The 20,650-nt window shown below is 39.1% G+C and overlaps 1 protein-coding gene across 2 annotated transcripts in view; it reads right to left on the bottom strand.

The window, feature by feature from the left end:
• The window catches only part of TEX9 (testis expressed 9), a 212,426-nt gene that overhangs the window by 54,850 nt on the left and 136,926 nt on the right, over positions 1 to 20,650 (bottom strand). For both annotated transcript variants that reach the window (XM_082846619.1, XM_082846620.1), the window contains 3 exons: positions 11,581 to 11,644; positions 9,741 to 9,820; positions 966 to 1,014 (listed from right to left, as the gene is read on the bottom strand). In XM_082846619.1, the coding sequence (XP_082702745.1) occupies positions 966 to 1,014; positions 9,741 to 9,820; positions 11,581 to 11,644 (193 nt within the window). The remainder of the gene's footprint in view (positions 1 to 965; positions 1,015 to 9,740; positions 9,821 to 11,580; positions 11,645 to 20,650) is intronic.

Raw genomic sequence — 20,650 nt, 5'->3', positions numbered from 1 at the left:
TAGTGATCTCTACACACTGTAAATATTTAAATGAATGAATAAACCTTCCCAATCACCTTCTTTGTATATGAATACTTTTCTTTTTCAGATCTTCTATCTAGTGAATTTGGGCTTTGGAGAGAAAACTTAATTTCACTTAGAATTTTTCCAACGTATCTCCAAATTGTTCAGTGAAGTTATGAGACAAAAAAGGACTCAATTCATTTTACGAGCAACATTTCATAAAGACATCCCTTCTGAATATCAAGGCTAATATTCTATTTCTAGCTGTTACTGGAAGGTGTGCTGTGGGCCCTAGGACCTGCTCCCTTCAAGCTAGTGGGAGGCTGGTGGGACTGGTTGCCTCTACCCCATAGGCCAGGGCACTGTCACAGGGTAGAGGCAACCAGGGGTGGGGGAAGGGTGCCCAGCCAGAATCAGCCGGAGTGCACCGGGTGAGCATCCTGGGTCTTGTAGACAACAGGCAAGCCTGGCAAATACGAAAGCATCTTCCAGAGCAGCGCGGGAAGCAGGCAGGTTCGGGCTGAAGTGCCCACAAGGGGAGCACGGAGAAGCCCAAGGAAAGGGGGTAGGAAGGAGGGAGAGGAAGCCGCTTGTGGGGTAGCGGGGATGCACATCCAGCTTCGTGAGCCCAAGGGGTGGGGTGCTTCGGGGGTTTGGGTTTCTTTTTCATAGGGGCTGAGGCCAGCAGAGCTGGCCTGGGGAGCCCTTTGGGGGAGGGCCTGCCTGCCCCTTTTTTCCAGAAATGTTGCAGGAGTGACATGTGCCAGCTGCCCACTCATAGGCAGGGGCCCTGGAGTTCTTGTGACTCAGGAAAAGCATTTTAAAGAAAACACCCCCTACCCTACCTGCAATAAACACAATAAAAGTGAGAATAATAAATACCAAAAAAAGGGAGAAAAATCTAAAAAACAACCTAAATTCTACAGAATATAATCACATTCACAAAAAGTTTGATTTCTTACCTTAGTTTCTGAACGTAAATCAACTGTCCCTTCAGACAATAATGGATGTCTACAGAAAAAAAGTAAACACCATATGTTAATAATAAATGATGCTAAACCGAGACATATTAAAACTAATTATTAATTAATTAATTGTAGTTTGGATCTCAGTGAAATTACATACCATCTGTAAGTCCTTAGGCAATCTACTGAACTTCTCTAAGCTTCAGTTTCCTCATTTTTTAAAATGAGGACAGTAATATTTATTTCAAAATAATACTTTGAGAATTAAATGAGATAATACAGGTAAAAGGTTTACATTGTGTCTGACTGGTATAAGCCCCCAATTATTAGTATTTTATAACTTACCTTATTCTTCAAATTAGAGATTTCTAATACTTACACGTAAAAAAAATTATATAATAACAGATCCACATACACTCTCCAAGAAAAATGGCATTCTCCCGATTTCAAGCTATTATACAAAGCTATAGTAATCAAAACACTATGGTATAGGCATGAAAACAGACACATAGATCAATGGAGCAGAATACAGAGCCCAGAAATAAACTCACTCATATAAGCTCAATTAATTTATGACAAAGGAGCCAAGAATATACAAAGGGGAAAGGACAGTTTCTTCAGTAAATAGTGCTGGGAAAAATGGACAGCCACGTGTAAAAAAAAGAAAGTGGACTGTTATCTTACATCATACACAAAAGTAAACTCAAGTGGATTAAACATTTGAATGTAAAACCTGAGACCATAAAGCTCCTAAAAGAAAAATATAGGTGGCTAGCTCCTTGACATCAGTCTTAGTGATTATTTTTTTGGATTTGACACCAAAACCAATGGCAACAAAAGCAAAAATAAACACATGGGACTACATCAAACTAAAAAGCTTCTGCACAGCAAAGGAAAGCAGCAACAAGACTAAAGGTAACTTACTGAATGGGACAAAATATTTGAAAATCATGTATCTGATAAAGGATTACTATCAAAAATATACTTTAAAAACTCATAAAAGTCAATTTAAAAAAAACCAACAAACAATTGGATTTAAAAATGGGCAAAAGTGGAAGAGACGTTTTCCCAAGAGGACAAATAGATTGCCAACAGATGCATGAGAAGAAGCTCAACATCACTAATCATCAGGGAAATGTAAATCAAAACCACAATGAGCTATCACTTCACACCTGTAAGAATGGCTATTATCAAAAGATAAGAGATAACAAATGCTGGCAAGGCTGTGGAGAAAAGGGAACCCTTGCACACTGTTGGTGGGAACATAATTTGGTACACCCTCTATGGAAAACAGTATGGAGGTTCCTCAAAAATTAAAAACTGGGGGGAGGAGTCAAGATGGCAGTGTAGAAAGACACAAAGTTAGCATCTCCCTACAACTAGGGTGCCTGCCGACTGCTGGTGGGGGACTCTGACCCCCGAGATGGGAGGAACCCCAGAGTGAGCTGGTAGGATGTAGGGGGACAGAGGTGGGAGGAGAAGTGGAGGCCAGACAAGATCGGTGCCCCTGAGGGCAGGGAGATCACGAGAGGCAGCTGGGAGGGACTCTCTGGGAAGAGGAAGAGTAGGAGAGGAGTGGAGGGCGATCACCTGGCCCACTCAGGCCAGGGAGGCTGCTGAGCTCCCAGGCCGATCCCCTGCCCTCCAAGCCCCCTCCAGGCTGTGTGGGTCCTTGTGGGCATAGGAGGAAAGCCAGGGAGATCAGGAGAGGCAGGTGGGAGGGGCCCTGCAGGAGGCACCCTGCAGGAAGAGGAGAGGAGCTGATGGCATTTGCCCCACCCACTTGGGCCCAGGACACCTGCTGGGCTCCCAGGCCAATCCTCTGCCCTCCAAAGCCCCACTCCAGGTCACGTGGGTCCTTAAGGGCATAGGAAGGAGGTCAAGGGTAGAACAGTAGAGGCAGGTGGGAAGGGCCCTCCAGGAGGAGCAGAGGGCAACTGCCCTGCCCACTTGGGCATGGGAAGCCTGCTGAGATCCCAGGCTGGTCCCCTGCCCTCCAAGGCTCCCCCTTCCCCGCCTGGCCGCGTTGGTCCTGGGGGCATAGGAGGGAGGCCGGGGAGATCAGGAGAGGCAGGCAGGAGGGGCCCTCCCAGACCCCAGACTGGAGGAGCAGGAGAGGAGAGGAGAAGAGGGTGTTTGGGCTGCTCAATCGAGCTCAGGAAGCCTGTTGGGCTCCCAGATGAGGTCCCCTGCCCTCTGAGATCAGAGGTGGGGGTCATGCCTGGGCCCCTTCTGTTCCTTGAACCTAAGCCCCCCCTCCTCAGCCCCCAGGGCCCTTTCCAGCCCTGTGGGTCCTGAGCACTGGACTTACCCACTGCCCAAAGCTCACCCTTGCTTAGGCCCTGCTTTCCACAGCCAAGGCCTTCCCTCCCACTTTTTTTTTTCTTTTCTTTTCCCTGCTCCTCTTTTTACTATTGTGGTACTGATGTACCTTCTGGTTGTTGATTCATCTATATATATTTTTTTATATTCTTCCTAACATATCTGTTAGTTTCCTAGTCTGATTTTATCTTTTACTTTGTTATTGTTCTTTCTTTTTCTTTTCTGCCCCAGGTGGCTTGTGGGATCTTGGTTCATGAACCTGGGGTCAGGCCGAAGCTCCTGTGGTGGGAGCTCTGAGTCCAAACCACTGCACACTAACAGAGAACCTCAGACCCCAGGGAACACTGATCCGAGTGAGGTCTCTTGGAGTTCATCATCTCAGCATCAAGACCCAGTTCTACCCAAAAGCCTACAAACTCCAGTGTTGGAAGCCTCAGGCCAAACAACCAGTAAGACAGGAACACAATCCCACTCATTAAAAAAAAAAAAAATATGGAACAGCAAAAAGTATCACACAGATGAAGGAGCAAGGTAAAAACCTACAAGACCAAATAAATGAAGAGGAAATAGGCAAGCTACATGAAAAAGGATTCAGAGTAATGACAGTAAAGATGATCCAGAATCTTCGAAATAGAATGGAGGCATGGCCTGAGAAAATACAGGAAATGTTTAACAAAGATCCAGAAGAACTAAAGAACAAAGAGAGATGAACAACACGATAACTGAAATGAAAAATACACTAGAAGGAATCAAAAACAGAATAACTGAGGCAGAAGAATGAATAAGTGAGCTGGAAGACAAAATGGTGGAAATAACTGCCGAGGAGCAGAATAAAGAAATAAGAATGAAAACAACGGAAGACAATCTCAGAGACCTCTAGGACAACACTAAACACACCAACATTTGAATTATAGTGGTCCCAGAAGAAGAAGAGAAAAAGAAAGGGTCTCAGAAAATATCTGAAGAGATTATAGTTGAAAAATTCCCAAACATGGGAAAGGAAATAGTCACCCAAGTCCGGGAAGCACAGGGAGTCCCATATAGGATAAACCGTAGGAAAAACACATCAAGACACATATTAATCAAAATAACAAATATTAAATACAACAGAAAATATTAAAAGCAACAAGGGAAAAACAAATAATAACATACAAAGGAATCCCCATAAGGTTATCAGCTGATTTTTCAGTGGAAACTCTGCAGGCCAGAAGGGAGTGGCAGGATATACTTAAAGTGATGAAAGAGAAAAACCTACAACCAAGATTACTCTATCCAGCAAGGATCTCATTCAGATTCAATGGAAAAGTCAAAAGCTTTTCAGACAAGCAAAAGCTAAGAGAATTCAGCACCACCAAATCAGCTTTACAACAAACACTAAAGAAACTTCTCTAAGCAAGAACACAAGAGGAGAAAAATACCCACAAAAACAAACCCAAAACAATTAAGAAAATGGTAACAGGAACATACATATTGATAATAACCTTCAATGTAAATGGATTAAATGCCCCAACCAAAACACACAGACTGGCTGAATGGATGCAAAAACAAGACCCATATATATGCTGTCTACAAGAGACCCACTTCACACCTAGGGACACATACAGACTGAAAGTGAGGGGGTGGAAAAAGATATTCCATGCAAATGGAAATCAAAAGAAAGATGGAGTAGCAATTCTCATATCAGACAATATGGACTTTAAAATAAAGATTATTACAAGAGACAAAGAAAGACACTACATGATGATCAAGGGATCATTCCAAGAAGATACAATAATTATAATTGTTTATGCACCCAACTTAGGAGCACCTCAATACATAAGGCAAATGTTAACCATGAAAGAAGAAATCGACAGTAACATAATAACAGTAGGGGATTTTACACCCACTTATACCAATGGACAGATCATCCAAACAGAAAATAAATAAGGAAACACAAGCTTTAAATGACACAATACACTGGATAGAGCTAATTGATATTTATAGAACATTCCACCCAAAACTGGCAGAATACACTTTCTTCTCAAGTGCACATGGAACATTCTCCAGGATATATCACATCTTGGGTCACAAATCAAGCCTTGGAAAATTTAAGAAAACTGAAATTGTATCAAGCATCTTTTCTGACCACAATGCTATGAGATTGGAAATCAGTTACAGGAAAAAAACTGTAAAAACCACAAATACATGGAGGCTACACAGTGTGCTACTAAATAACCAAGAGATTACTGAAGAAATCAAAGAAGAAATAAAAAATACATAGACACAAATGACAATGAAAACATGATGACCCAAAACCTATGGGATGCAGCAAAAGCAGTTCTAAGAAGGACGTTGAGAGCAATTCAATCTCACCTCAAGAAACAAGAAAAATCTCAAGTAAACAATCTAGCCTACACTTAAAACAACTAGAGAAAGAAAAACAAAGAAAACCTAAAGTCAGTAGAAGGAAAGAAATCATAAAGATCAGAGTAGAAATAAATGAAATAGAAATAAAGAAAACAATAGCAAAGATCAATAAAACTAAAAGCTGGTTCTTTGAGAAGGTAAACAAAATAGAGAAAACCTTAGCCAGACTCATCAAGAAAAAAAGGGAGAGGATGCAAATCAATAAAATTAGAAATGAAAAAGGAGAAATCACAACTGACACTGCAGAAATACAAAGGATTATAAAAGACTACTACAAACAACTATACGCCAATAAAATGGACAACCACAAAGAAACAGACAAAATCTTGGAATGGAACAATTTCCCAAGACTGAACCAGGAAGAATTAAACAGACCTATCACAAGTAATGAAATTGAAACTGTAATTAAAAATCTTCCAACAAACAAAAGTCCAGGACCAGATGGCTTCACAGGTGAATTCTATCAAACATTTAGAGAAGGGCTAACACCCATCCTTCTCAAACTCTTCCAAAAAATTGCAGAGGAAGGAACACTCCCAAATTCACTCTACAAGGCCACCATCACTGTGATACCAAAACCAGAAAAATATGCTACAAAAAAAGAAAATTACAGATCAATATCACTGATGAATACAGATGCAAAAATCCTCAACAAAATACTAGCAAACAGAATCCAACAACACAATAAAAGGATCATACACCATGATCAAGTGGGATTTAACACAGGGATGCAAGGATTCTTCAATATACACAAATCAATCAATGTGATACACTATATTAACAAATTAAAGAATAAAAACCACATGATCATCTCAATAGATGCAGAAAAAGCTTTTAAGAAAATTTAACACCCATTTATGATAAAAACTCTCCAGAAAGTGGGCCTAGAGGGAAGCTACCTCAACATAATAAAGGCCATATATGACAAACCCACAGCAAACATCATTCTCAATGGTGAAAAACTGAAAGCATTTCCTCTAAGATCAGGAACAAGACAAGGATGCCCACCCTCACCACTATTATTCAACATAGTTTTGGAAGTCCTAGCCACAGCAATCAGAGAAGAAAAAGAAATAAAAGGAATACAAGTTGGAAAAGAAGAAGTAAAACTGTCACTATTTTTTGATGACACAATACTATACATAGAAAATCTTAAAGATGTCACCGGAAAACTACTAGAACTAATCAATGAATTTGGTAAGGTTGCAGGATACAAAATTAACACACAGAAATCTCTGGCATTCCTATACACCAACAACAAAAAATAAGAAAGAGAAATTAAGGAAACACTCCCATTTACCATTGCCACAAAAAGAATAAAATACCTAGGAATAAGCCTGCCTAAAGAGGCGAAAGACTTGTACTCAGAAAAGTATAAAACACTGATGAAAGAAATCAAAGATGACACAAACAGATGGAGAAATATATCATGTTCTTGGATTGGAAGAATCAATATTGTGAAAATGACTATACTACCCAAAACAATCTACAGATTCAATGCAATCCCTATCAAACTACCAATGGCATTCTTCACAGAATTAGAACAAAAAATCTTACAATTCGTATGGAAACACAAAAGACCCCGAATAGCCAAAGCAATCTTGAGAAAGAAAAACAGAGTTGGAGGAATCAGGCTCCCCAACTTCAAACTATACCACAAAGCTACAGTAATCAAGACAGTATGTTACTGGCAGAGAAACAGAAATACAAATCAATGGTACAGGATAGAATGCCCAGAGATAAACCCACACACATATGGGCACCTAATTTACGACAAAGGAGGCATGAACATACAATGGAGAAAAGACAGCCTCTTCAATAAGTGGTGCTGGGAAAACTGGACAGCTACATGTAAAAGAATGAAATTAGAACACTACCTAACACCATACATAAAAATAAACTCCAAACGGATTAAAGACTTAAATATAAGACCAGACACTATAAAACTTTTAGAGCAAAACATAGGAAAAACACTCTTTGACATAAACCACAGCAAGATCTCTTTTGACCCACCTCCTAGAGTAACAGAAATAAAAATCAACAAATGGGACTTAATTAAACTTAAAAGCTTTTGCACAGCAAAGGAAACCATAAACAACAAGACAACCCTCAAAATGGGAGAAAATATTTGCAAATGAAACAACAAAGGATTAATCTCCAAAATATACAAACAACTCATGGAGCTCAATATCAAAAAAACAAACAATCTAGTTAAAAAATGGGCAGAAGACCTAAATAGACATTTCATCAAGGAAGACATACAGATGGCCAAGAGGCACATGAAAGATGCTCAACATCACTAATTATTAGAAAAATGCAAATGAAAACTACAATGAGGTATCGCCTCACGCTGGTCAGAATGGCCATTAACAAACAAGCTAGAAACAATAAATGCTGGAAAGGGTGTGGTGAAAATGGAACCCTTCTACACTGTTGGTGGGAATGTAAATTGATACAACCACTATGGAGAACAGTATGGAGGTTCCCTAAAAAACTAAAAATGGAACTACCATATTACCCAGCAATCCCACTGCTGGGTATATACCCTGAGAAAACCATAATTCAAAAAGAGACAAGCACCACAATGTTCACTGCAGCACTATTTACAATAGCCAGGACGTGGAAGCAACCTAAGTGTCCATCGACAGAGGGATGGATAAAGAAGATGTGGCACATATATAAAATGAAATATTACTCAGCCATAAAGAGAAACAAAATTGAGTTATTTGTAGTGAGGTGTATGGACCTAGAGTCTGTCATACAGACTGAAGTCAGAAAGAGAAAAACAAATACCGTATGCTAACGCATACATATAGATTCTAAAAAAAAAAAAAAAATGGTACTGATGAACCTAGTTGCAGGGCAGAAATAAAGAGGCAGACATAGAGAATGGACCTGATGACATGGGGTAGGAGTGCGAAGCTGGGGTGAAGTGAGAGTAGCATCGACATATATACACTACTGAATGTAAAACATTTGGCTGGTGGGAAGCAGCAGCATAGCACAGGGAGATGAGCTCGGTGCTATGTGATGACCTAGAGGGGTGCGATAGGGAGGATGAGAGGGAGGCTCAAGAGAGAGGGGATATGGGGACACATGTATGCATATGGCTGATTCACTTTGTTGTGCAACAGAAACTAACATGGTATTGTGAAGCAATTACATGCCAATAAAGATCTATTAAAAAAAAAGAAAAAAGAAAAAATATATTAAAAAGAGAACTGTCATATGATCCAGCAACCCCATTTCTGGGTATTTATCTGAAGAAAATGAAAACACTTATTTTTTTATATATATGCACCTCCATGTTCATTGCAACATTATTTACAATAGGCCAGATATGGAAACAACCTAAATGTCCATCAATGGATGAATGAGAAAAGAACATGTGCTTTTATAAATATGTTAAAATATTATATAAAATGATATTTTTATATATATAACTATTACTGAGCCATAAAAAAAGAATGAAATCTTGCCATTTTGACAACATGGATGGACCTCGAGGGCATTATGCTAAGTGAAATAAGTCAGAGAAAGACAAAGACAAATAAGTGATCTCACTTGTACGTGGAATCTAAAAACAGACAAATAAAAACAAGCCTATAGATACAGAGAACAGATTGATGGTTGCCAGAGGCTGGTTGGTTGGGAGCAGGCGAAATAGGTGAAAGGAGTCAAAGGTTACAAATTTCCAATTATAAAATAAGTAAGTCATGGGGATGTACTGTACAGCATGGAGACTATACTTAATAATACTAATGGCATATTTGAAAGCTGCTAAAAAATTAGATCTTAAAAGTTTTCATCACAGGGAAAAAAGATTCTGTAACTATGTATGGTAAGGATAGTAACTATACTTACTGTGGTGACCATTTCACAATATATACAAATACTGAATCATTGTGTTGTACACCTAAAACCAATATAATGTTGTATGTCAAATATACCTTAATTTAAAAAAAAAACAACAGAAAACAATCTTAAAGCATTTACCCAGTAAAAAGAAAAAATTTTTAAGGTGTTTGGGAATTTAAGTCTTACCTTAAACTGTAATCATCTTCCTCTTCATATGATTTAATTTGTGTTGAAATAGACTGAGATCGTACTTCTTGCTGATCTCTCTAGTTAAATAAAACAAAGTCATGTAGGAAAATAATGTACAAAACTAGGATATATTCAAGTGCCTTTCTGATCATTAATTATTTCAGAGTTGTCCACAATTTCTATAAAATCAAAGCACAGAATTCTAAAAGCTATGGTATCAAAATAAGATCTGTAACAATGTAGTTTCACCCTTTCACTCATTCTTGGTTAAAAGAGTCAGTTCTAAGGCAAAATTGTAAGAATGCCAATGCCTTTATATGATCTTAGCTGACTCCTTCTTCCCAACTACATTAGAGCTTCCATCTTCTGTAACATGCAAAGGAAATAAGGTTCACAAGAAGTGGAAACATAAATCCATTTAATGGATAGAAAAACTTGTCTCAAATCATAAAAACTTCAATGTTAAGATGACCACATAGAAATGAAAGTGCTAAAAATGAAGCACTAAGAGTGATAGCTTTTGGAGAAGATGTATTAATATGAAAGTGAAAAAACAAAAATTCAATGTGGCAAAAGTTATATCCATTAGAGGACTCTGATCAGAATACATAATGAATCACTCACTCTACCATAACGTTGAGTTTCTGAACATTATTTTCAGAAAAATTATTTTCCTGCTCTTCAGACACTGACAAAAACTAAAAGATGTAATAAAATGTTTATTTTTTAGTAAAATATTTAATTACAAATGCAACTAGTAAATCTGTAACCATTATCTAAATATTCTCATTCCTAAACTAACAAATAATGATGGATCTGTCTAAGACATTAAAATATTGCCTATTCTTCCCTGCCTTCATCAACTCCAAAGTGGGGTGGGGGTGGGATTTAAATGAAAGAGAATTATAAATGAATTAGAATAAAAAATTTAAAAAGTTTGAAAGCAGCTACTTTATTCCTCTGTGGAATATTACTATATCCTATCAACTAATATTGGGAATGCTGATACTTAGGGAGGGATGCTAAAAGTAGGAATAACTAATTTGGTAGCCAGAATGGGGCAAATATGCTTAGACTGTCTAGTGATGTAACCTCACCACATTTTTCCTGACTATAAATCTCATTATGGTCTAGCCCTAACAATCTGAGTTATATCCAACTGCAGAGTTTAAGAAACGGATTACCATCTGAGCATTAATGGTAGTTGTTAACCTTTATTCAGCTTCTGTCCAGAGACCATTTTATTTCTATCCTTACTGAATTACCAGTACTAATTCTATATAGCTACTTGCAAATATTAATCTTAAAATAGTGGGAAATACTATTCAATATTAATGTTCCTATTAATTAGATGATTGGAATATCTAAATGGAAAACACTTTTTCAGTGGCTTTTAGAAAACGTGTGCTGGGCTTCCCTGGTGGTGCAGTGGTTAAGAATCCACCTGCCAATGCAGGGGACACAGGTTCGAGCCCTGGTCCAGGAAGATCGCACATGACGTGGAACAACTAAGCCCGTGTGCCACAACTACTGAGCCTATGCTCCAGAGCCTGTGCTCCACAACAAGAAAAGCCACTGCAATGAGAAGCCCACGCACCGCAACAAAGACCCAATGCAGCCAAAAATAAATAATTTTTTTAAAAAAAGTGTGCTTATCAAAAACATATACATGCATGTATACACATACTTATGCATATATTGATGTTCAATTTATGATAATTCACTGAGCTGAAAATTTATGCTTTGGGCACTTTTTTGTATGTATGTTACACATCAAATTAAAAAGTTAAAAAACTAGCACTTACATGGAATTACTATTAATTGTACATTCACTTACTATTACTTCCTCAGCTTGTCGAACCAGATCAGCCGTTTTTGCCTCTAATTCTGCATTTAAACGCCTAAAAGGAGAAAATAATAATTGTGATAGACTGAAGATTGTAACACAAAAATAAAAGTAATTAAATTTCAATAACTACAATTTAGCTAATCAATAAATGCCAAAACATACACATGACATTTTTATTTGAAAATTAACACAACTATTACAAAGCTTATCTCCAAATCCCCATGATCCTTCTTCTTTCTGGTGGAAGCTCAAACCATGTAACTCCTAGCCTCTCCCTGGCCATTATTTCAGGTGGAATGATTTCTTTGAGAAGAATAAACTGGGTGGGTTCAACTCAGTTCCACTCTCCATGTTCTTGGGATCAACTCCAATTGAGAACAGGAGTGGGGTGGGGTGTGGAGGGGGCTGATTTCATCAGGGGTGTTCAGGTGACTGGGGAGGTATATCTGGGGTTTAGTGAGCAGACCTGAGGTGGCTCATACCTCAGCTACATACTTCAATATCAGCTTCATCAGGAATACAGGTGATTACTTTCACCTACACCTGCCACTCCTTTTTTTTTTCCAATCTATTTGGAATCTAGCAAAGAATAGGAATACTATTTAGTCCCATTAAGACTGTAAGAATAGCAATGCCATTGCGGGAAACCGTTTTTAAAGAAAAAATTGCTCATCATCCTACCACCATCATCCAATCATTTTAAAAATTCCCTTCTAATTTTCATATGTAGGCACACACACAATTTTGTACTGTTCTACCATAACAATACAGATGGAATATATTTATCTCTATATAATTTTTATAATTAGTGCCATAAATGGCTATGAAATATTCTAGAGTTGAAGTTAACATAATGTACTAAACTGTTCTCCCTGTTAGTTGAAGTCCCCTTCTCAGTTTTAAAGGTTAACATTATAATAAACAACTTCAAAAGCATGTAACTTTTAAATTCTATTTGTAGATCACATTTCTAGACTATCTAGGCTCTTCTGAAGTTTTATGAAGAAAATATGCAGAGCAATTTTTTAAATGAGATACCTTGTTTTTTTAGATATGTGATTCAGAAGTACCACAAACCAGTGATGACTCCCACCCCCAGGAAGAAAAAAAGCAGTATCACATCCCTTCTTAAAAAGTCTGATGTTTTAAGAAATATTTTTATATCTTAGGATAAGTTAATCAAAATAAAAATATCTAATAAAGACTTAAAGTTGTACTCAAGATGCCTTTACCTGATTTTTCACATTTCCTAACAAGAACCAATAGAGGTTTCTGGGCAATATAGCAGGCTGAGATAAATCAAAAGGCTATTCTTCTGCTCCAAAACCCATAGAAATCTGGATAAAATATAATGAACGGAATATTCCTAAACTTAAACTTAGGCAGGGAAAATACCCTGGCACTAAAAATAAAGCAGCAACTAAAAATGAGAGCAGTAAACAGGAACAGAAGCCAAAACAGCTTAACAGCTAGAAACTGATGCACATGAGAGAGTCACGAAGGGCTACACCTGTGAACCACAGACCACAAAAACACTACCCATAACCTTAGGTGAATGGAAATGAAACTAGAGCCGTGTGTGGAAAAGATTCTCTTGTGAGTAATCAGAGCACATAGGAGTGTACTCCAAGTTCATCTTACGCAGATGGTACAGGGACACTATGCCAAAACTTTAATATAGTAAGTTGGATTAGAACCAGTGAAAACTCTGATAAGCTAATAAAGTTAAATGCAAAACCACACTTAGGGATTTACTCATCTAGAACACATGCAACTCTCTCAGAAAGCAAACCCCACTAAAGATGTCTTCACAAAAGTAACAAATTGCATTAAGAAACAAGTGCCTGGACCGGGGGTGGGGGGGGGGAGATGGCGGAGGAGTAAGACGCGGCGATCACCTTCCTCCCCACAGAGACACCAGAAATACATCTACACGTGGAACAACTCCTACAGACCACCTACTGAATGCTGGAAAAAGACCTCAGACCTCCCAAAAGGCAAGAAACTCCCCCACGTACCTGGGTAGGGCAAATGAAAGAAGAATAAACAGACAAAGAATAGGGACGGGACCTGCACCAGTGGGAGGGAGCTGTGAAGGAGGAAAGTTTTCCACACACTAGGAAGCCCCTTCGCGGGCAGAGACTGAGGGTGGCGGAGGGGGAAACTTCGGAGCGACGGAGGAGAGCACAGCAACAGGGGTGCGGAGGGCAAAGCCGAGAGATTCCCGCACAGAGGATCAGTGCCGACCAGCACTCACCAGCCCGAGAGGCTTGTCTGCTCACCCGCCGGGCCGGGCGGGGCTGGGAGCTGAGGCCCGGGCTTCGGTTGGAGCGCAGCGGTTGGCTGCGTGAACACAGCCTGAAGGGGCTAGTGCGCCACGGCTAGCCGGGAGGGAGTCTGGGGAAAAGTCTGGACCTGCCAAAGAGGCAAGAGACTTTTTCTTCCCTCTTTGTTTCCTGCTGCGTGAGGAGAGGGGATTAAGAGCGCTGCTTAAAGGAGCTCCAGAGACGGGCACGAGCCGCGGTTAACAGTGCGGACCCCAAAGACTGGCATGAAGACGCTAAGGCTGCTGCCGCCAAGAAACCTGTGTGCGAGCACAGGTCACTCTCCACACCCCTCTTCCGGGGAGCCTGTGCAGCCCGCCACTGCCAGGGTCCCGGGATCCAGGGACAACTTCCCGGGGAGAACGCACAGCGCGCCTCAGGCTGGTGCAACATCATGCTGGCCTCTGCCGCCACCGGCTCCCCCAGCATCCGCACCCCTCCCACTCCCCGTCCTGAGTGAGCCAGAGCCCCCGAAGCAGCTGCTCCTTTAACCCCCGTCCTGTCTGAGCGAACAGAGGCCCTCCGGCGAACTACACGCAGAGGCGGGGCCAAATCCAAAGCTGAGCCCCGGGAGCTGTGCTAACAAAGAAGAGAAAGGGAAATCTCTCCCAGCAGCCTCAGAAGCAGCGGATTAAAGCTCCACAATCAACTTGATGTACCCTGCATCTGTGGAATACGTGAATAGACAACGAATCATACCAAATTAAGGAGGTGGAATTTGAGAACAAGATTTATTATTTTTTCCCCTTTTCCTCTTTGTGAGCGTGTATGTGTATGCTTCTGTGTGAGATTTTGTCTGTATAGCTTTGCTTTCACCATTTGTCCTAGGCTTCTATCTGTCCGTTTTGTTTTTGTTTTTCTTAAAAAAAATTCTTTTTCTTAACAGTTATTTTTTATTTTAATAACTTTATTTTATCCCCTTCCTTCCTTCCTTCTTTCCTTCCTTCCTTCCCCCCCTCCCTTCCTTCTTTTTCTCCCTTTTATTGAGCCGTGTGGATGAAATGCTCTTGGTGCTGCAGACAGGAGTCAGTGCTGTGCCTCTGAGGTGGGAGAGACAACTTCAGGACACTGGCCCACAAGAGACCTCCCAGTTCCACATAATATCAAATGGCGAAAATCTCCCAGAGATCTCCACCTCAACACCAGCACCCAGCTTCACTCAATGACCAGCAAGCTACAGTGCTGAACACCCTATGCCAAACAACTAGCAACACAGGAACACAACCCCACCCATTAGCAGAGAGGCTGCCTAAAATCATAATAAGTCCACAGACACCCCAAAACACACCACCAGACATGGACCTGCCCACCAGAAAGACAAGATCCAGCATCATCCACCAGAACACAGGCACTAGTCCCCTCCACCAGGAAGCCTACACAACCCACTGAACCAACTTTAGCCACTGGGGACAGACACCAAAAACAATGGGAAATACAAACCTGTGGCCTGCAAAAAGAAGACCCCAAACACAGTAAGATAAGCTAAATGACAAGACAGAAAAACACACAGCAGATGAAGGAGCAAGATAAAAACCCATCAGACCTAACAAATGAAGAGGAAATAGGCAGTCTACCTGAAAAAGAATTCAGAATAATGATAGTAAAGATGATCCAAAATCTTGGAAATAGAATAAATTCAAGAAACATTTAACAAGGACCTAAAAGAACTAAAGATGAAACAAGCAATGATGAAAAACACAATAAATGAAAGTAAAAATACTCTAGATGGGATCAATAGCAGAATAACTGAGGCAGAAGAATGGATAAGTGACTTGGAAGATAAAAATATTGGAAATAACTACTGCAGAGCAGAAGAAAGAAAAAAGAATGAAAAGAACTGAGGACAGTCTCAGAGACCTCTGGGCCAACATTAAACGCACCAACATTCGAAGTATAGAGGTTCCAGAAGAAGAAGAGAAAAAGAAAGGGACTGAGAAAATATTTGAAGAGATTATAGTTGAAAACTTCCCTAATATGGGAAAGGAAATAGGTAATCAAGTCCAGGAAGCACAGAGAGTCCCATACAGGATAAATCCAAGGAGAAACATGCCAAGACACATATTAATCTAGCTGTGAAAAATTAAATACAAAGACAACATATTAAAAGCAGCAAGGGAAAAACAACAAATAACACACAAGGGAATCCCCATAAGGTTAACAGCTGATCTTTCAGCAGAAACTCTGCAAGCCAGAAGGCACTGGTAGGACATATTTAAAGTGATGAAGGAGAAAAACCTACAACCAAGATTACTCTACCCAGCAAGGATCTCATTCAGATTTGATGGAGAAATTAAAACCTTTACAGACAAGCAAAACCTGAGAGAGTTCAGCACCACCAAACCAGCTTTACAACAAATGCTAAAGGAACTTCTCTAGGCAAGAAACACAAGAGAAGGAAAAGAAATACAATAACAAACCCAAAACAATTAAGGAAATGTTAATAGGAACATACATATCGATAATTACCTTAAATGTAAATGGATTAAATGCTCCCACCAAAAGACACAGACTGGCTGAATGGATACAAAAACAAGACCTATATATACGCTGTCTACAAGAGACACACTTCAGACCTAGGGACACATACAGACTGAAAGTGAGGGAATGGAAAAAGATATTCCATGCAAATGGAAATCAAAACAAAGCTGGAGTAGCAATTCTCATATCAGACAAAATAGACTTTAAAATAAAGACTATTACAAGAGACAAAGAAGGACACTACATAATGATCAAGGGATCGATCCAAGAAGAAGATATAACAATTGTAAATATTTATGCACCCAACATAGAAGCACCTCAGTATATAAGGCAAATACTAACTGCCATAAAAGGGGAAATCGACAGTAACATTCATAGTAGGGGACTTTAACACCTCACTTTCACCAATGGACAGATCATCCAAAACGAAAATAAATAAGGAAACACAAGCTTTAAATGATACATTAAACAAGATGGACTTAATTGATATTTATAGGACATTCCTTCCAAAAACAACAGAATACACATTTTTCTCAAGTGCTCATGGAACATTCTCCACGACAGATCACATCTTGGGTCACAAATCAAGCCTTGCTAAATTTAGGAAAATTGAAATTGTATCAAGTATCTTTTCCGAGCACAATGCTATAAGACTAGATATCAATTACAGGAAATGATCTGTAAAAAATACAAACACATGGAGGCTAAACAATACACTACTTAATAACGAAGTGATCACTGAAGAAATCAAAGAGGAAATAAAAAAATACCTAGAAACAAATGACAATGGAGACACGACAACCCAAACCTATGGGATGCAGCAAAAGCAGTTCTAAGAGGGAGGTTTATAGCAATACAATGCTACCTTAAGAAACAGGAAACATCTCGAATAAACAACCTAACCTTCCAGCTAAAGCAATTAGAGAAAGAACAAAAAAACCCCGAAGTTAACAGAAAGAAAGAAATCATAAACATCAGATCAGAAATAAATGAAAAAGAAATGAAGAAAACAATAGCAAAGATCGATAAAGCTAAAAGCTGGTTCTTTGAGAAGATAAACAAAATTGAGAAACCATTAGCCAGACTCATCAAGAAAAAAAGGGAGAAGACTCAAATCAATAGAATGAGAAATGAAAAAGGAGAAGTAACATCTGACACTGCAGAAAGACAAAAGATCATGAAAGATTACTACAAGCAACTCTATGCCAATAAAATGGACAACCTGGAAGAAATGGACAAATTCCTAGAAAAGCACAACCTGCCAAGACTGAATCAGGAAGAAATAGAAAATAGGAACAGACCAATCACAAGCACTGAAATTGAAACTGTGATTAAAAATCTTCCAACAAACAAAAGCCCAGGACCAGATGGCTTCACAGGTGAATTCTATCAAACATTTAGAGAAGAGCTAACACCTATCCTTCTCAAACTCTTCCAAAATATAGCAGAGGGAGGAACACTCCCAAACTCATTCTATGAGGCCACCACCATCCTGATACCAAAACCAGACAAGGATGTCACAAAGAAAGAAAACTACAGGCCAATATCACTGATGAACATAGATGCAAAAATCCTAAACAAAATACTAGCAAACAGAATCCAACAACACATTAAAAGGATCATACACCATGATCAAGTGGGGTTCATTCCAGGAATGCAAGAATTCTTCAATATATGCAAATCAATCAACGTGATACACCATATTGACAAATTTAAGGGGAAAAACCATATGATCATCTCAATAGATGCAGAGAAAGCTTTTGACAAAATTCAACACCCATTTATGATAAAAACCCTGCAGAAAGTAGGCATAGAGGGAACTTACCTCAACATAATAAAGGCCATATATGACAAATCCACAGCCAACATCGTCCTCAATGGTGCAAAACTGAAAGCATTTCCACTAAGATCAGGAACAAGACAAGGTTGCCCACTCTCCCCACTCTTATTCAACATAGTTTTGGAAGATTTAGCAACAGCAATCAGAGAAGAAAAGGAAATAAAAGGAATCCAAATTGGAAAAGAAGAAGTAAAGCTGTCACTGTTTGCAGATGACATGATACTATACATAGAGAATCGTAAGATGCTACCAGAAAACTACTAGAGTTAATCAATGAATTTGGTAAAGTAGCAGGATACAAAATTGCCAGAAATCTCTGGCATTCTTATACACTAATGATGAAAAATCTGAAAGTGAAATCAGGAAAACACTCCCGTTTACCACTGCAACAAGAAGAATAAAATATCTAGGAATAAACCTACCTAAGGAGACAAAAGACCTGTATGCAGAAAATTATACTGATATAAAAAATTAAAGATGATACAAATAGATGGAGAGATATACCATGTTTTTGGATTGGAAGAATCAACATTGTGAAAATGACTCTACTACCCAAAGCAATCTACAGATTCAATGCACTCCCTTTCAAACTACCAGTGGCATTTTTCACAGAACTAGAACAAAAAATTTCACAATTTGTATGGAAACACAAAAGACCCCGAATAGCCAAAGCAATCTTGAGAACGAAAAACGGAGCTGGAGAAATCAGGCTCCTTGACTTCAGATTATACTCCAAAGCTACAGTAATCAAGACAGTATGGTACTGGCACAAAAACAGAAATATAGATCAATGGAACAGGATAGAAAGCCCAGAGATAAACCCTTGCACATATGGTCACCTTATCTTTGATAAAGGAGGCAGGAATGTACAGTGGAGAAAGGACAGCCTCTTCAATAAGTGGTGCTGGGAAAACTGCACACCTACATGTAAAAGTATGAGATTAGAACACTCCCTAACACCATACACAAAAATAAGCTCAAAATGAATTAAAGACCTAAATTTAAGGCCAGAAACTATCAAACTCTTAGAGGAAAACATAGGCAGATCACTCTATGACATAAATCACAGCAAGATCCTTTCTGACCCACCTCCTAGAGAAATGGAAATAAAAACAAAAATAAACAAATGGGACCTAATGAAACTTCAAAGCTTTTGCACAGCAAAGGAAACCATAAACAAGACCAAAAGACAATCCTCAGAATGGGAGAAAATATTTGCAAATGAAGCAACTGACAAAGGATTAATCTCCAAACTTTGCAAGCAGCTCATGCAGCTCAATAATAAAAAAACAAACAACCCAATCCAAAAATGGGCAGAAGACCTAAATAGACATTTCTCCAAGAAAATACACAGATTGCCAGAAAACAAATGAAAGAATGCTCAACATCATTAATCATTAGAGAAATGCAAATCAAAACTACAATGAGATATCATCTCACACCGGTCAGAATGGCCATCATCAAAAAATCTAGAAACAATAAATGCTGGAGAGGGTGTGGAGAAAAGGGAACACTCTTGCACTGCTGGTGGGAATGTGAATTGGTACAGCCACTATAGAGAACAGTATGGAGTTTCCTTAAAAAACTACAAATAGAACTACCATATGACCCAGCAATCCCACTACTGGGCATATACCCTGAAAAAACCATAATTCAAAAAAAGTCATGTACCAAAATGTTCATTGCAGCTCTATTTACAATAGCCCGGAGATGGAAACAACCTCAGTGTCCATCATCGGATGAATGGATAAAGAAGGTGTGGCACATATATACAATGGAATATTACTCAGCCATAAAAAGAAACGAAATTGAGTTATTTGTAGTGAGGTGGTTGGACCTAGAATCTGTCATACAGAGTGAAGTAAGTCAGAAAGAGAAAGACAAATACCGTATGCTAACACATATATATGGAACCTAAGGAAAAAAAATGTCATAAACAACCTAGGGGTAAGATGGGAATAAAGACACAGACCTACTAGAGAATGGACTTGAGGATATGGGAAGGGGGAAGGGTAAGCTGTGACAAAGTGAGAGAGTGGCATGGACATATATACGCTACCAAACGTAAAATAGATAGCTAGTGGGAAGCAGCCACATAGCACAGGGAGATCAGCTTGGTGCTTTGTGACCACCTGGATGGGTGGGATAGGGAGGGTGGGAGGGAGGGAGACGCAAGATGGAGGAGATATGGGAACATATGTATAACTGATTCACTTTGTTATAAAGCAGAAACTGACACACCATTGTAAAGCAATTATACTCCAATAAAGATGTAAAAAAAAAAAAGAAACAAGTGCCCAGGAGGGACAATCAACAGATTATTTCTTTGCTTCTAGTAACTTTGGGTTTTGTTTGTTCTTCTATTTCTAATTCCTTTAGGTGTAAGGTTAGGTTGTTTATTTGAGATTTTTTTTTG

The sequence above is a fragment of the Leucopleurus acutus genome (assembly GCF_964270905.1).
Source record: "Leucopleurus acutus genome assembly, chromosome: 1".
Taxonomy (NCBI): Eukaryota; Metazoa; Chordata; class Mammalia; order Artiodactyla; family Delphinidae; genus Leucopleurus; species Leucopleurus acutus.
The sequence above is the reverse complement of the archived record's forward strand: the minus strand, read 5'-3'. Positions and strand labels throughout refer to the sequence as shown.